Source organism: Molossus molossus, unplaced genomic scaffold (assembly GCF_014108415.1).
Source record: "Molossus molossus isolate mMolMol1 unplaced genomic scaffold, mMolMol1.p scaffold_m16_p_4, whole genome shotgun sequence".
Taxonomy (NCBI): Eukaryota; Metazoa; Chordata; class Mammalia; order Chiroptera; family Molossidae; genus Molossus; species Molossus molossus.
Window position 1 is genome coordinate 81,956,438 of NW_023425377.1, and position 16,366 is coordinate 81,972,803.

At 54.6% G+C, this 16,366-nt stretch overlaps 2 protein-coding genes and 1 pseudogene across 2 annotated transcripts; all 3 read right to left on the minus strand.

The window, feature by feature from the left end:
• Window positions 1-2,316: 2,316 nt before the first annotated feature.
• On the minus strand, window positions 2,317-9,881 carry TPGS1 (tubulin polyglutamylase complex subunit 1). Its single transcript, XM_036240963.1, has 2 exons — window positions 9,517-9,881; window positions 2,317-3,188 (listed from the first exon to the last, which is right to left on the minus strand). The coding sequence occupies exons 1-2, from the start codon at window positions 9,852-9,854 to the stop codon at window positions 2,651-2,653; spliced, it is 876 nt and encodes a 291-aa protein (XP_036096856.1). The 5' UTR covers window positions 9,855-9,881; the 3' UTR covers window positions 2,317-2,650.
• Window positions 4,162-4,375, minus strand: LOC118616738 (annotated as a pseudogene).
• A 1,231-nt stretch (window positions 9,882-11,112) lies between the features above and the next one.
• On the minus strand, window positions 11,113-16,366 carry MADCAM1 (mucosal vascular addressin cell adhesion molecule 1). The gene is made up of 5 exons (XM_036281612.1): window positions 16,306-16,366; window positions 15,355-15,627; window positions 14,580-14,903; window positions 12,449-12,823; window positions 11,113-11,222 (listed from the first exon to the last, which is right to left on the minus strand). Exons 1-5 carry the CDS (start codon window positions 16,364-16,366, stop codon window positions 11,113-11,115), a joined length of 1,143 nt encoding a protein of 380 aa, XP_036137505.1.

Below are 16,366 nucleotides of genomic sequence, written 5' to 3' on the forward strand. Positions count from 1 at the left end.
GGCGGCGGTAGCGGAGGAGCCCGGGATCGGGGATGCGCTGGGCCGCGGGGCCGCCGCGGGGGCGCGGGATGGGCCGGGCCGCGCGCCGGCTTGGGGGGCGCCGCCGCCTTCCTCCTCTACGCTGCCGCTGCCGCCGCCTCCCGGAGTCTCGGAGCGCTCCACTCGCTCTGGCGCCGCCGCCTGCCCGGCGCTCCCCTCGGCCCGGCCCGAGCGCCCCGCCCCGCGCTGCGCCTGCGCGCCGCCGCCAGGCCCCGACAGCGCCTGCGTGCCGCGGCCAGGCCGTGGACCACACCTGCGCGCTCACCCGCGGGGTACGCCGGGAAGTGGAGTCCCCCTCCCTCGGGCCGCCGGGCGCGCGCTGAGCGCGACAGCCGGGAGGGAGGGGGCCGAACGCCCAGGCGCCCTGGTGCTTCCGACCCGCTGGGAGGCCGCTGCAGACCCCCGGCTCGGACTGGCACCCCGGACGCCTGTGCGCGGGGAGGCAGGCAGGACTGGGCTGCGCCGCCGCGGCCCGGTACGCCGGGCTTTTGGGGTCGTTTTTTGTGACGTCCCCGGCGCGGGGCGGGGCCGGGGCGGGGAATTGGGAACTGGGCTGGGCCGGGCCGGGCCGGGCCGGGGTCCCAGCCAAGTCGGCTTGTCCCGATCGCAACCCTGCGGTCCTGATCCTGTTTCCACATTCGTAAGGTGGACTGGCGGATTCCCTTCCCGGGTCGCTGCGGCGACCAGAAAGGACCCCGTGAGGCAGAAGGGAGGTGAGAGCCCGCTCACCCGGTCCTCGGCGGGCCGTGCCTCAGTTTCCCGTCGGTGGGGCTGAGGATTGGGCCCAGCTACGGACAAGTGCGAAGGCCCTGCGACGGCCATGTGGACGCGAAGAAAGTTAGGAGGCCTGAGCAGAGTCTTGGTCACCATTCAGATCCACCAATTGGAATCAGAAGAGATGGACAAAATTGCCCCGCAGAGAAACCCTGTTCAGCACTCACTCGGCACCCATCCTGGCTGAATCCCCAGACTGACCCCTGACCCTGGCTGGGCCCTAATCTCAGGCTGACCTTTGACCCCACCCAAGTCCTGACCCCAGCTAGCTAGCCCTGACCCAGGGCTTCACCCCGACATGCCTAAGCTCTGACCTGGCTGAGTTCCTGGGCCCAGACACCCACACACCACTTGCCAGGACACTTGGTCAGGAGATTGAGGTGGGGTGCCCTGGACTTCATCCCTCCACCTCTGCAGGGTGATAACTACCTGTGAGGATGACCTGTTGTTGTGGCCCAGGCTTCTGGCTGTGCCTGCGGCCTTCCTGGCAGATGTCCTGGGCAGCCAACACCTGCAACACTTCAAGCTGGACTGAGGTGACACCCTCCCCCAGATGCCCCAGAACCTGGCCTCTTGCATTGCCCCAGCTGACAGGCAGGCAAACCTGTCTGGGGAAAGGAAAATAAAATGTCAACAGTGGGTAGGGACAGAGGAGTCAGAGCCCTGGCAGAGCAGCAGCTCAAATGGCGGCCCAGGGCAGAGCCTTGGCTTTCTCTAGGCTTTGTCTTTCAGGCCCTCTGCCCTGCACTTTGGGGACTTGGATCAAGCCCCTTCATCTGTCCAATGGGCTATTATTATCTTTGCTGAGTGGTCCAGGTGTTCTGACCCTCATTGCCCATAAAAGCAATGTCATAACATTGCATGTGGCACCTTGTCAATAAATAGTGATTAGCCATGATCTCTCCCTATGTATACCCCACATTCCTAGGAAGTACTGGGGGTGGGAAGTGCTACAAATGTAAAGGAAGGCACTGGGTTTATGTGCCCTGCCTTGGGCTCGTCCCACATGGGACCTTGTCCTTCAGGAAAGCCTGCTGCTCAAGCTCTGAAACTTGTGGTGGTGGATGTCTACGGTTTCTGCCTGTTTTCTGGCCACAGCACCTGCTTTTCCCATGTGTTTTCCTCATCTGTCAAATGAGGGTAGTGACTTACCTTCCTCATAGGGCCATGGTGAGTCAAATAAGACGTTGTAGGTTTCGAATGTATTAGCTGTTTCCATCATCACTGCCAGTCTGCTGTTGACCTTTTCATCTGACAGCAGGGGAAACTGAGGCCCAGAGAAGAACTGCTTGGGTGGGGCATGTATAGAAGACGGTTAGGGACTGGGTCTCCATATTCCAGAGCAACGTAGGCCCACAGTCCTGGGGGGCAGGACCTCCTGGGTCTAGGGCACCTCTCTGGATGCTCCATTGCCCTCTGCTCCCATAAAGCTGCATCCAGGTGGCAAATCTGGCCTCTGGGCAATGATGGGCCTGCCGGGGTTGGCCAGTATGCAGCTGGGTGAAGAATCATTTCTGTGGCATAGGGCTGGGGTGTGGGGAGCACACATACACATCAGGTCTGCCTCAGGCACAGACTTTATTACTGCTGAGGAGAGGGGCCTTTACAGGTGTTTGGGGAGGGGTATCAATTTCCGGGGACCCTCAGCCTTCCCCTGATGGGGCAGCTGGAGTATCATTTCAAATCAGAGGCTGGGTGAGGGCTCCCCACACCTCCCCCTGCATGCAGAAACCCCAGTCCCAGTCCCAGACCCGTGTTCTGCCTAGAAGCAGGAGAGCCACGCCTCAAAGCATCCCAGTTGTCTGGGAGGAGAAGGCTAGTGAGGTGTGAGAGGGGCTCAGCTCACTGGCTTGACCTTAGCAATGAAAAGGGCAGCAGCCTTTTCCAGGAACTCCTCTCGGGTCATAGGGGAGCTGGGCTGCCGAGTCACCAAGGCTCGGTCCATAGTTAGTGCCAGGCTATCAGGCCCCAGGCGAGAGCCAGCCTCCAGGTAGTGGACAGGAGCAGCAGCACTGTTGCTGGCCTGCAGGGCCCCTTCCAGAGTGTCCAGCACTGCCTGGCCCATGCGGCGGTCAGCAACGGCCAGGGTTGGGTCCTCCAGCAGCTGGTAGAGGGCGCCGGCCCGCGCCACGAACTCCAGCAGCACAAAGCAGGTGAGCATGCCAGTGCGAAAGACATCCAGTGGTACAGCCTCGTGGTCCCGGCACTGGATCTTGCGCAGCAGGGGTGTCACGACCTCCTCGGGGGCCTCTCCATCTCGGCAGATGCGCTTGAGCAGGTCACTATAGGTACGCCCATCCAGCCCCGGCTTCTTCTTGCGCCCACTGGCGCTCAGGCACTCGTAGGCCACACCGACATTGTTGTTGAAGGCTGTCCTGCAGGCGGACAGGGGTGTTGGGCCAGCCCAGCAGAGCTTTCTTCCCCATGCCCACCAGCCTAGCCCCAGGCTCCTGTCCCTCTTGCTCTTCCTCCAACATGCCAGGCCTGGTCCAGCCTCAGGGCTTTTGCACATGCTGCGAATGCCCTTCCCCCAGCCCTCCCCTCCCTAACCCTTTCCTCCTCTATTTTTCTTCATAGCAGTTAACCACTGTCAGACTTGCTATATGGTGTCCTTACGAGTTTATGTCTTTCCCATCTGAATGTTCAGGAGCCCACATCAGGGTTTATCTGTCAGTCACTGTGCAGCACCAGTGCCTGGCCCTCAGCAGGTGCTTGATAAATGTCTGCTGAATCAGTAGATGGGCATCCGCCCCATGGGACCCTTCAACTGCCCTCCTGAAGATGACATTTGCACTTACAGGGTGGTCACTCTTGGCCAAACACTGTGCCTATCCATTTAACATGGGTTAACTCATGCCATTCCTCCAGAATCCCACTGGCCAAGAGTCAGCAAACTATAGACGTGGGTCAAATCCAGCCCACTGTCTGTTTTTGTAAACAAAGTTTTATTGGCACACAGCTACGTCAATGCACTGACACATTGCTTGTGGCAGCTTTCTTGCTGCGATGGCAGAGTCCAATGTTCACAACAGAGATTGGCCTGCAAAGCTGACAGAATTTGCAATGTTTACAGAAGTCTGTCAACCATGCTCTCAGTTGTGAGGTGAGGGCTATGAAGTGGGGGTTATGAGGTGGGTATGGTTCCTTGCCCCAGGAGGAACCTGAGGTCTTAGTAGGTGTCTTGAACGTGCTTTGAGCTTCACATGCAAAGTGGGGGAGCACTAGTTAAGTGTGTGGGATGCAGGATGAGCCTGGGTGGCTAGTTTATCCGGTGTTTCACTCTCATCAGACTGACAGCCCAGCACCTGGCCTGTGACCCAGTGCTAGTGGGGCTGGTGGCCTATTACTAGTTTCACAGTCACAATAGGGAAGTGAGGTTCAGGGTAGACTGATGGTCAGACCAAGGATCCCAGGGAAGAAGGGGCTGACCCTAGACCTTATATTCATTCTTTCTGGAAGCTCCACTCCATGGTTCACATTGCAGCTAATCCTTACCCAAGGATAAGTTTTAAACTGATAAAAACAGATACTACACTTGATCTTAGCCAAATGACTGAGATATGAGTCCAAGGATATGTTTAAGAGAGAGACAAAGAGAGAGAAACACTGATCGGCTGCCTCCCGTACTCACCCTGATGGGATAAAAACCCACAACCTAGGAATGTGCCCCGACTGGGAATCAAACTCAAAACCTTTCAGTGTATGAGATGACATTCCAACCAACCGAGCCACCTGCAGCTCCACTCTTACTCATGTGTAACCTGGGCATGTCATCTCACCTTTCTTTGGGGTAGTGTACAGTGGGTGCCAAGCAAATGCTGGCCATCACATAGCAGGTATCCAGTAAACTTGAACACTCTGGTCACCTCTGCTGCCCAGTATGAGGCTTATGGATAGCTGTGCTGACTCAATGAGCTATGTGGTCAAAGTCCCATTACAGGGGAAACTGAGGCCCAGAGGCAAGAGGGCAGTCGCCTGGGTGGTTTCCCTCCCAGCTGAGATCCAGTCTGTACCCATCTGGCTATCAACTCCTCTGTCTTCCCATTTATTGGGCCCTTTGATATGCTGGGTGCTTTGCAGTGAGTGAGACCATCCAGGGAAGTACTGAGGGTGGTGCCAGATGCAGCCTCATGTTCAACAAATATTCATTTCCATGGTTACAACTGTTGCCACATAATGACCCTTTGTATGAGCTTTTATTAACTCCTTTCATCAGAATAAAGAAGTTGGGAAGCCTGGTCAACTGTGGCAGTCGTGAGTGCCTGTATAAGTTACCCATTGCTGTGTAATACCTTACCCCAAAACTTAGTGGCCTAGAACAGCAACAACAGTTATTATGTTGAGGTTTCTGTATGGCAGGAACTTGGAAGCGGCTTAGCTGGAGGATTCTGGCCCATTTCTTTGTAAGGTTGAAGTCACGATGTCAGCTGCGGCCATAGCTGGGCATCCCATGGGATGGCTTGAACACCGCATACATGGTGGCTGTTTTCGCAGAGCATGTGCTCCCAGGAAGAAATCACTCTCTATCATGTCCATGACACCTAATTTGACATAGGCTAACCCTGTGGATGTGGAAGATGAGTGCATGCAGGTGCGAATACCAAGAGGTGAGGGTCTCCATGGGCATCTTGAAGGCTGGTCACCACTGTGCTGTCCAACTCTCTCCATCCTGTGACTGAGCCCTGTAACTTGCTTCAGTCACTGAAATGTGAATGTAAGCAATGCAAGGGCCATGTTTGATGGAAGTTTTCAGAGCCATCACACCATTCCCCATGGTCCATTCCTCATTGCTATGATGTGTAAGCTCACAGCAGCCCCATGGTGTGAGACACAAACCTTAGTTGTGTTGAGGTCACTGACGTTTCAGGGGTGTTTGTTCATTTAGTGGGACACAGCTTACCCTGACTGGTACGTAAGTGGCCCACAATCCATTCAACTCTGGGCCCCAAAGCTTCTGTTCCAGCAACCTGGTTGACCCACCAGAGGTCAAACATCTAGGTGCTCATTGATTCCCCAGGTGTTCAATGAGCAACTTCTATGTGTATGCCTGTTCCTGGCCCCAGCTCAGACCTGCACTCAAGTCTTAGCCACCGCCTCTCAGTTTTGTCACCTGGAGAACAAGGGCTGTAATCTCTGAGCCTCAGGAGTCTTGTGAGGACGGAAGGGTAGGTTTTTATGCCAAGTGCTCAAGATTGTGCCAGCACATGGGAGGGGCCCCATGGGTGCTTGTCATTCGCTACAACTGGGGCTGCAATTCAGCCAGGCTGTCCAGATGCTGTTTATCTTAGACTCTTGGCCTCGTCGGGTAGGAAGGCATGCAAAGGGGTAATTACAGCTCAGCTAGTGAGATCAGAGCTTCGACGAGGATTGGGCAAGAAGCCCAGAGGAAGGCAACAACCAACCTCTAAGCTGAGGCTTCATAACTGTCCCTCCTGGGGGCTCCCCAGATGGTTCTCAGCCATGAGGGGCACCCATACCATGTGCTGAATCATGGTGGGGGTGAAGGTAAGACAGCCTACTCTGGACTTGGCAGCCTGGGTTCCATCTTGGCTCTACCTGGAGATTCTGGGCCTCAGTCTCTTTGTCTGTGAATTTGGACTGGGCACTTATTGAGGGCTCCATTCCGGTCAGCAGTTTGTGAAATATGCAAGCATTTGTTAAAACAAAAAAAGGAATATATTTTTGGGATGTCCCCAGAGAGAGACATGGAGACTTTTCACTTTAGATCAGGGGTTCTCAATGGGGGTGATTTTGCCCCCAGGGCACACTGGATATCTAGGGACATTTGAAGTTGTCACACTGAGGGTTCTCCAGTCATCTAGAGCTTGGGGGCCAGGGATGATACTCAGCACCCTGCAGTGTCCAGGACAGTCCTCCAGAGGCGATGTGAGCTAAGGAACCTTGGCTTAGACTTCTTAGTACCTTTTGAATGTCTTCCCAGGTCCCAGGGACCTGTGGGGGACATCACACTTGCTGTTAGTATTAGCAACATGGTGGCTTGGAAGAAGGCCTTGGAGCCACACTGACTGGGTCTGACTCTGGCCCTGTACCTTCATGGCCATGAAGCCTTCACAAGTCTAGAGGACACACAGGGTCTTGAGGCCAGGGAAGGGGGTGATAGGATGCAGCTGCAGCATCACCAGTCCTGCAGGCCAGCAATTCCGACTTCTCCAGACACCGGCAGAGGAGTTTCAGTTGACTTCTACCTAAATCTCTCATGTTGACATGCTCAAGAACAGCCCCACGATGGCCCAGTCAATGTTACGATGTCAGGCGAAGCTGCCCAATCTCAGAAAACCTGTCTCTTACACCTGGGACTGGCTTGGCCAGGCTTCTGCTCCTAACCCCGCAGGCACAGTTAAGGGCCTCCTTCATTCACCACTTGCTCTGTCTTCTGAGGAGCTGATTCTGCCACCAGCACCCACCACATCCCCTGCTCATAGCTCTTCCTCTGTGCCTCTGCTTCTCCCAGCTGCCTGCAGCAATGGATCCAATGCCTTGCACTGCATTGACTTGTGTCCTCACAAAATGCATGTCCATCTGGAACCTGTGAGTGTGACCTTATTTGGAAATAGGGTCTTTAATATGTAATTAAATCAGGATCTGGAAACAGGGTGAGGTGGCTCTAAATCCAATGCCAAATGTTCTTAGAAGAGTAGAGAGATCACAGTGAGACACATGAGACGGCTGTGTGACGACAAGGCAGAGGCTGAAGTGATGCTTCCACAAGCCCAGGGATGCCCAGGAGTTAGAAGAGCAGGAAGGACCTTCCCCTAGAACCTTCGGAGGGCGCTCAGCCCTGCAACACCTTGATTTCAGACTTTTGGCCTCAAGAATTGTGGGAGAATATATTTCTGTTGTTTAAACAAGTTTCTTACAGAAGCCACAGGGAACTAACACATTTTCCTGTGGACCCTAAATTCAACCGATACTTCTTAGCCCTCATCTACTGGGCCATTGGACACAGGGCTGCCACCAGCCCACAAGATGTCTTTGTGTGAATTAGGAAAAACTCTGCAAAAAGCCTTCATATACATGTTCTCATCTGTGATGTCCACAGGGCGAGTGGCTTATGCAGTGCTTGACCTGAACAACTGTACATGGCCCTGCCACCAACCATTATTCCTTGTTGGATGTCCAGGGATGCCATTCTCTTCTGGTTCCTTCCTTTACTTCTGGTCTGCCTTGAAATGCTTTCTTGTGAGTTCTCCGAGGCTGGGGCTACTCAGAGCTGAGGCCTGGATTCTTCTCAGCTCTTCTGAGGCTTTCACAACCCCTCCCAGTTGACAACCTCCTGTCCCAGTCACACATTTCAGTTGCAGACCTGCCTTTCCACTTTCCTGCTGCGAGGTACTCCCAGCTCCCTGACTTAAAAGTCTCCAAGGGACTCTGGGAACTTCCCCAAACTGGTGACCTTTCATCTCAGTATTTGGCCCCATGGACACGTGGGACTATCCTGCACACTCCCCTTCCACCCTTGCCCCAGCAAATCCATCATCTCGGCCTTCACAGAATGTCCCGAGCCCATGTATGTCTCACCAACCTGCTCTTCTTTCCAGGTTCCCATCTCCAGGGTGGCCCCAACATCCAGACACCCCGATGCTCCCTTGTCTGGCTATCATCTTAGATACCCCGTATTCCCTTTCCTTCTGTGGTGGCAATGTGGCTGCTCTGCTTGGATGCCCGCCTTCCACACCCCTCCCACAGCTGAGGTCCCTCCCCAGAATCTGTGCGTTCCTTCTTGTGACTCTCTTGGGAGGTCTGCCCAGATGCACCCTTGCTGAAATGTTCCCTTGCTTGGCTTCCTTCCCTTCCTGGGGTCTCCTGGAAGCATCCCCTTATAAAGGCACCCCCACATGAATGGTTGCTTCAGGCTCTGCTTCTGGAGATGCTCTTAACCAAGGCCCAGCCCACCCACATCCAGTCAGTGACTGTCTGGTTGATGATGCTGCTTCTCCCCAATCCACCTGATGCAGATCATGCATTCAACACATATTCCTCAACCACTTTACATAGGGTCACAACTGTGAGGAAGGGGGGACACGTGGTGAGTGGGTAGGTGACATTCCCTCCACCCTACCATGCGTCAGCTGTGAGAAGCTGTGGGTCCCCCACTACACCTGTACAGCCTCCAGGCAAGTGCACCCGAGGCACTACCTTTCTCTGTGCGTCACTCAGGGCTCTATCTGGACACCCCTCCAGCACGCTGGGAGCCTCCATCTAGGATAGGGGCCTTGGGTGGCTGCGTTGCTCTCTGTCACTACAGCCCAACCTTATAAAATACTCATTTTCTAGCTCATTGGGGTTGCTATGCTCGTAATGAGCCAGCTGGGAGGGATCTGGCTGGGATAACTTGCTGTGCAATCTTGGGCAAAGTCCTCTCTGGACTCCATGATGTTCAAAAAGTTGGGTGGACTGCAAGGGGGAACTCATTACCTACAGAAAGGCATCACAAAAGACGAAGCCGGCAGCAGCTATAGGCGGCGGCGCAGAGCATGCAGGCCACCGCCAGGCTACCATGGTGACATCCAGCCCTTCGCGATCTGGGTCCATCCCGCGCTAGGGAGGCACTGCGGACTACAGTTCCCAGCATGCCACGCGCTCAAGCGCTGGGGCCTGGGACGAAGAGCCGCGCGGAGCACGCTGGGAATTGAAGTCCGGTCGGGGCCCCTACCCGCCCAGAGACCCGTCCCAGTCCCGCACCTCTGGGAGTGGTGAGCCAGGCGAAGGTGCCATAGCGCGCGACCCAGGCGTTGCTGCTGCAGCAGGAGCTGGCCCGGGGGCTCCCCAGCGCCGCCGTTTTCAGGAGTACTCAGGCCCATGTTCTCGGAGTAGTGAGCCAGGAAGGAGATCGGTTCCTCGGGCCGTGCCTCCAGCACCTTCAACAGGGCTGCGCGCAGCATCTTTGTCACGCCGACCTGCTGCAGGAAGTCCTCCTCGCTCTCGGTCGTTGCTGCAGTCCGGGACACCGACGACCGGCTGCTGTCTGTGAAATTGGCCGCCGGGGCTATGGCTGGCCGCCGCTTCTCCACCGCCGCCATCTTCACTGAGGGCAGCGGAACCGGAAGCGCCGCCGTATTCCACGGTGGGTTGACGGCCATCTTTGTTAAGGGCAGAGGACGTTGGCTACCTCTGGGAGACTGGTGAATGACTAGTGCAGGCCACTCTTTTCCTTAGGTTCTAATTGACATTCTCCCTCCAGTTTCCTCTTTACATATACTGATTGGATTTCTTGGCTTAGTCTCAGAATCTGAACTTTGCCAGATTCCAAAATGGCTCCCAAGGAAGGGCTTGGTTTCCGGCATGAAGCCGGAATGTTAGCCATTTTGATAGTGGGCGAGTCCTTCCTTAGCATAGTTCCCTAGCAACCAGTCTCCTCGGTTACCAGAGAAGCTGGGGTAGCTTGAGAGGAGATTGATCCACCCGGATTCAAGGAAGCGCCGCCCCTTCCCATTTTTCTGATTTTCGTCTTTGAGCCTTTGCTCTCAGCCTGGCTTTTAACCTAACCCAATCTTGGTCTGCGTTTATAGTTCACCTCATGGGGACCCCCGTCCCAGCCACTTCTAGGCTGCATTAGCGGTCTACGCTATACCACTCTAGAGCCCTGTGCGTGTTTGAGGAATGAGTTGACCATCTACGGTCCCCATCCCAGGCCGTTACCTATCCTCACCACCGGAGGGGTCTTTCTCACACTATATCCTGTAGCACTCTGAACATTCCCATAGCTCCCCAGTGACCACGGGCTCAATCCCCTGGCATCTACTGATCCCATTTGTAGCCTCTGTTTCGGCTCTGTTCCTTAGCTCCCTTAATAAGCTACCTCTCTTCTGTGTATTTTTCCACACTGTTCCCCCACCCCCAATACATTCTCCATTTCTTTTGATGACTCCTAGTTAATCTTGAAGCTCCAGGGTCCCTGCATCCAGGGAAAGGCACAGCATTTGTATTCTTCCTCCCCAGTCAGAGTACACACTTCCCCAGCCCCACTGGCCTGGGGCTAGGGTGTCTGTCCATCCCCTCTCTCTGCGGAGTCGCCCAAGGCAGAGGAGTCCAGGGTCCTCATACTACAACAGAAGCTACTGAAATCAGACCATTTGCTCTTTATTCTCCAGTTGGGGGCAGCTCCCAGGGATCCCACAGAGGGGAAACCAGCTAGGTGGGGAGCCTAGATGTTCTAGCCATCAGGGTGAAGGACCCTAGGTCAGCCCTTATGCTGTCCAGAACCCTGCAATTGTCTTGCAGTCACAATTGAGTTGAAATAAAGGCAGGCTACTTCAGAGGCGCTGGTGGGCCTGGTGGTCAGCTGGTGGACTGGCAGCGTTTCCACAGGCGATAGGTGAGGAACGTCAGGAGGAGCAGCCCCAGCACCAAGCTGCCAATCCACAGGGCTTCGGACACTGGTGGGGAGCCTGGAGAGAGAAGCAGCAGGAGCCTGAACACCTCTTTGCAGATTGTGGGGATAAGCCCAGCAGAACCTGCCAAGGGCTTCCAAATTTATCAAGCTCCCTAAAATTTAACAAAGTACTTGACTTAGAATAGCGATTTTCAAGCCTTTTCATCTCATGGTATACGTAAACTAATTACTAAAATTCTGTGCCACACCAAATATCTGACAAAAAGGTATAATTTTGATTCATTCATACAGGACAGCTATTGTGTTGTCTGTTGTCATTTTTCAATTTGATAATGTTAGGGAAAAGAGGTCAGTGCCCCTGATTAAATAGGTATTGAATGTTTTAAAAATTCTTGCAGCACACTGATTGAAAATCACTGGCTTAGAATATCTTTTGAAAAGTATAAAAACAACTGGAATATCCAGAGGACTGTGGAGTGAATCTTTTGAAAGGTATGTAGGACCTTATAGTTAGAAGTGGGCTGTCCAGGGAGGCGGCCACTCACGTCTGTGCTTGAAATGTGGCTTGTCTGGGTGGAGAAGTGCTTGTTGTCAGTGTAAAATACACATAGTAAGAACGTAAAATACCTCATTCATAGTTTCTTACAGATTACTTGTTGATCCCTGGCTGGTTTGGTTCAGCAGTTAGAGCGTCAGCCTTTGTACCAAAAAGTCGTGGGTTCGATTCCAGCCAAGGACACATGCCTTGGTTGCAGTTTGTCCCCAACCCCTCTGGGGCCACGAGGGTGGCAGCCAATCAATAGGTCTCTCTCACATCAATGTTTCTCCCTCTTTCTCTCCCTCCCTCCCACTCTATCTGAAGATAAATGTAAAAATATCCTTGGTGAGGATTAAAAAACAAAACAAACATATTACTTGTTGAAGTGATAATATTTGAGATATATTGGGTTTAATAAAATATATTATCTAACTCATTTTTACTTTTATTTTCTGAATGTAGCTACTAGAAAATTTGAAATGACCTAAGTGGGGGAATTCTCTTTTTATTCCACAGGCTGTTGTAGTCTATAAAGTTCAGTTTACAAATTACTCTGAAACCTGTGTTGTCCCTGAAATTTATAGTCATCGCCATGCAGGCCACTGTAATCTTATGTTTTGAGGAAGCCCACTGGACAGTTGGGGAAACTAAGGCTAGGCGGGGCACCTCCTTGTCTAAGGTCTTGATGAAAAGCTTCCTCCTCCTAGGCCTCCCCAGTGCCCTCCCCTGCCCTCCAAACTCACAGATTTCTGGGAGTAGGTACAGACTGGCCGTCTGGCCCCCTGGTTCCAAGCGACACTGAAACCAGCCCTCGGGGTTGCATCCAGCCCACAGCACGCTCAGCCAAGCCCGGGCCCCGTCTTCCCACATCTTGTAAGTTGCCAGATCGCCGGGTGCCCGGGTCCAATGCACAGCTATATCAGGGCCACAGGCTGCTTCACACAGCAGCTCCAGACCCCCTGGTGCTGGTGACTGGTGGATCTCAGGGCGGCAGGGCTTGATGGAGCTGTTCCCAGGCTTGGGGCCAGGACTCCCAGGACTGTCGGTGGAGTCCTGCTCCAGGGTGGCCTCAGGAGAGGTTGTGATGGGGGGCTCCGGGGAGGTCAGGCTGTGCAGGACTGAAAAAGAGGGCAGCCATTTTTCTCCCTTCTGCCCCAGTGCTCTTTCTTGCCTCAGCCTCTCCATCTGGATGATGGAGTTGGATCAGAACTGCTCTAAGTCCCACTCTGGGCCACTTGGGTGAATGTACACCAGTGGGCAGGAGTGGAGTTGGCCTGTTGTGGCCCTCCCCACCCTGAGAGAACTTCTGAATCTCTTTGTCTCACTTTCCTCAACTGTAAAGGAGGTGAGAGCCCACCACCTAGGCCCACACATGTGCCCAGAGCATAAGGTTAGTGAGCACTGGAATTTATTATTACGGGTCTGGGAGGTGGAGAGAGGAGAGTGTGCATCTGATACAAACTGAGCGCCTACTGTGTGCCAGGGCCTGTGTTAAATGTTACCATTTGTTCACCATTCAGCAAGTACTTACTGTGTACCTGCTATGTGCTGGGCACCATGATAACTGCTATTCATTCATTCAGAGTGTATCTGTTCAACACCTATGCTTCAGGCACTGTTTTAGCCACTGGGAACACAACCATGAACAAGACACACATTCTTATCTTGGTGAAGCTAAGAGCAAAGGAGATAGATAATGGGGCAAAATAAAAACATAAAATGTCAGATGTTGATCAAGAAACAGTCAATAGGCCCTGGCTGGTTTGGCTCAGCAGTTGGAGTGTCAGTCTGCGGACCAGAGAGTCCCGGGTTTGGTTCCAGCTAAGGGCATGTACCTCAGGTGCACTTTGTCCCCAGCCCCAGTTGGGGTCGTGTGGGTGGCAACCAGTCGGTGTGTCTCTCTCGCATCGATGTTTCTCTCTCTCTTTTCCTCCCTCTCTCCCTCCCGCTCTATCTGAAGGTAAATGCAAAAATGTCCTCAGGTAGGATAAAAAAAAAAAAAAAAGACTGTGGTAGATGGAGCAGGGTAATAAAGTTCCCTTCTTTTCCTTCTATTAAAAAAAAACAAAAAATGAAACAGTCAATAGGAGAGAAAGGACTTGTGTGTGTGTAAACATGTACATGTGTGAGGGGTGGGATGAGGGGTCAGGGGAAGCCTCCCTGTAAAAGTGACCTGAGGGAGGTGAGTGAGGGAGTCATGGAGAAATCTGGGAGAAGAGCATTCCCAGTGGAGGGCACAACACATGCAAAGGCCCTGAGGCTGGACCATGTCTGTTGGAGGAATAGTGAGGAGGCCTGTGTGGAGGGAGCAAAGTGAGTGAGAGGGAGAGAGGGAGAAAATGAGAGCAGGGAGATGAGAGGATAGGTCGTGCAGAGCTTTGGGGGCTCCAGGGAGGAGTTGGGCTTTTTATGGAGGGAGGTGGGAGCCCTGAAGGGCTGTGAGAAGCAGAAGGGTGACGCCTGACTCAGGTGCTTACAGGCGCCCTCTGGTGGCTGCTACCAATAGGACAGACTGTGGGGATGAGGGTGGGAACCAGGGACCAAGTGGGAGGGCAGAGCTGATACCAAAGCACACGGAGCCTGGCACAGGGTGTGCGCTCAGTAAACTTGTGGAATGAATGAATAAGCAAACGATTTAGACGTTTCACTCTGGCTGCCACCAGGGGGCAGACTAAAGATGGAACACAATTTTTTCACCTGCCAGTAGGTACTCTGACCCTCTAGATAGGGACCCAGCAGGTGAGGAGCAGGACCAGGATTCCAGAAGAGCCGCTGAACACTACACATCAAGGCTCATAGGAGCTTGGTGGTGTGACTTTACCCACTTCATGGGGGACACTAAGGCGCAGGGCAGTCAGGGTCCTGCAGACTCACCTGGAATGGGGTGGCGGTGGCTCAGCTCCAAGCCTGGCAGCCTCATGGTCGCCTGGCAGTGGAGGGTGGGTGGGGCAAGTGTCCCTAGAGACGGCAGCAGCCAGCGCTCTGTCACCCGGAAAAGCAGGTCCTCGCCCTCCTGGGGCTCCTCTTCCTCATCCCGGCTCAGGACCTGCACCCCCTCCAGTTCCTGATCCCCCAGGAGCAGGGACAAGGAGAGGGCATCAGGGCTGACAGGAGTGATGTTGTGGGCCGTGCAGGCCAACTCTTGGTCTCGCCCGGCCACCAGGGTCACTGGGGAGACAGTCAGCTGGTTCGGGAAGGCTGTGTAGGGAGGGTTGGAGGGGGTGGGCTGAGCCTAGAGGATCAAGACTGGGCTCTGAGGGTGGGGGTGGGGGTGGGACCAAGCAGGGAGTGGGGACTGCTGGTGCACAGGGACAGGGAAGACCCACTGGTCACACCCTTTGTGGCTAGGATGTAAAAAAGGGGCTGGAGAGGGATCCAGAGCAGAAAGGGCAGGGGGTCGGGTATGGAAGGTTTGGGGGTGGATTGGGGGCTGGGGTGTGACAGCTGGGAGGCCTGGAGGGGGGATGTGTAGAGGTGGAAGTGGACTGCAGAGTGACTCAGGAGCTGCAAAGCAGGCTTTGAGCTGGGGCAGGGTAGGCAATCTGGGTAGGCTTCCCGGCAGAGGTGGCATAAGAACAGAGATAGAGCAGGGCTGCTGGGTGGGCTCGGTTTGTGCAAAGGCGGCAAGGAGAGGAGGGCAGGGGCTCACCGAACACCAGGACTTGCACGGTGTGCTGGAAGGTGAGGTTCCCGCAGGAGCCCACACACACGCGGGTCCCCGAAGCCGACAGCGAGGCATTGTGCACGGAGAGGACGCTGCTGCCGGCGCCCGACTGCACTGCACCCAGGCTAGTGTCTAGGCCCCGCCACTGCACCGAGGCGGCCCTGGGGCCCGCGCAGGGCAGGCGGCAGGTGAACTGCTGCGACCCGCCCAAGGCCACGGCCACCACCGGCTCCCTGGGCTCTACCTCCAGGGGCCCACCTGTGGGCAGACGGCGGCGCTCTCAGTCCCGCCCCGTCCCCAACCTGCGCCCCCAGCCTCAGACCCCTGTCCTGGGCGCCCTCTCTTCCAAGACGATCCTCTGCAGGATTCCCCCATCACCCTCCCTGAACCTCCCCCCGCCCTTCCTGGATCCCACTCCCCAACTGCCCCCTTCTCTTTCCTAAGCCCCTCTCCTCTCAGAAACTCCTCTTTAAAAAAATTTTTTCCCCTTATTGATTTTAGAGAGAAAGGAAGGGAGAGGGAGAGAGAGATAGAAACGTCGATGAGAGAGAACATCGATTGGCCGCCTCCTGCATGCCCTTCACTGAGGACTGGGTCCACAACCTGGGCATGTGCCCTGACTGGTAATCGAACCGGCAACCTCTTGGTGCATGGGTCGATACTGAACCATGAAGCCACACCAGCCGGACTCAGAAACCCCTCTTTTTTTATTTTATTTTATTTTATTTATTTATTTATTTCGGGTACGTGCCCCTAGTGGGAACCGAATCCTGGACTCTCTGGTCCGCCGGCGGACGCTCCAACCGCTGAGCCAAACCGGCCAGGGCAGAAACCCCTCTTTTTATCGAAGCCCCCCTCCTCTTCCGAACTCCCTTCACATCCACTCCCTCCTCCTTCCTAGCCTCCTCCCCTCTGGGCGCCCCTTCCCCTGCTCACCGCGGCCTTGCTGGAGGAGCCCCATGAGAAGGGGAAGCAGGAAGGCTAGGTCCTGCTCCAT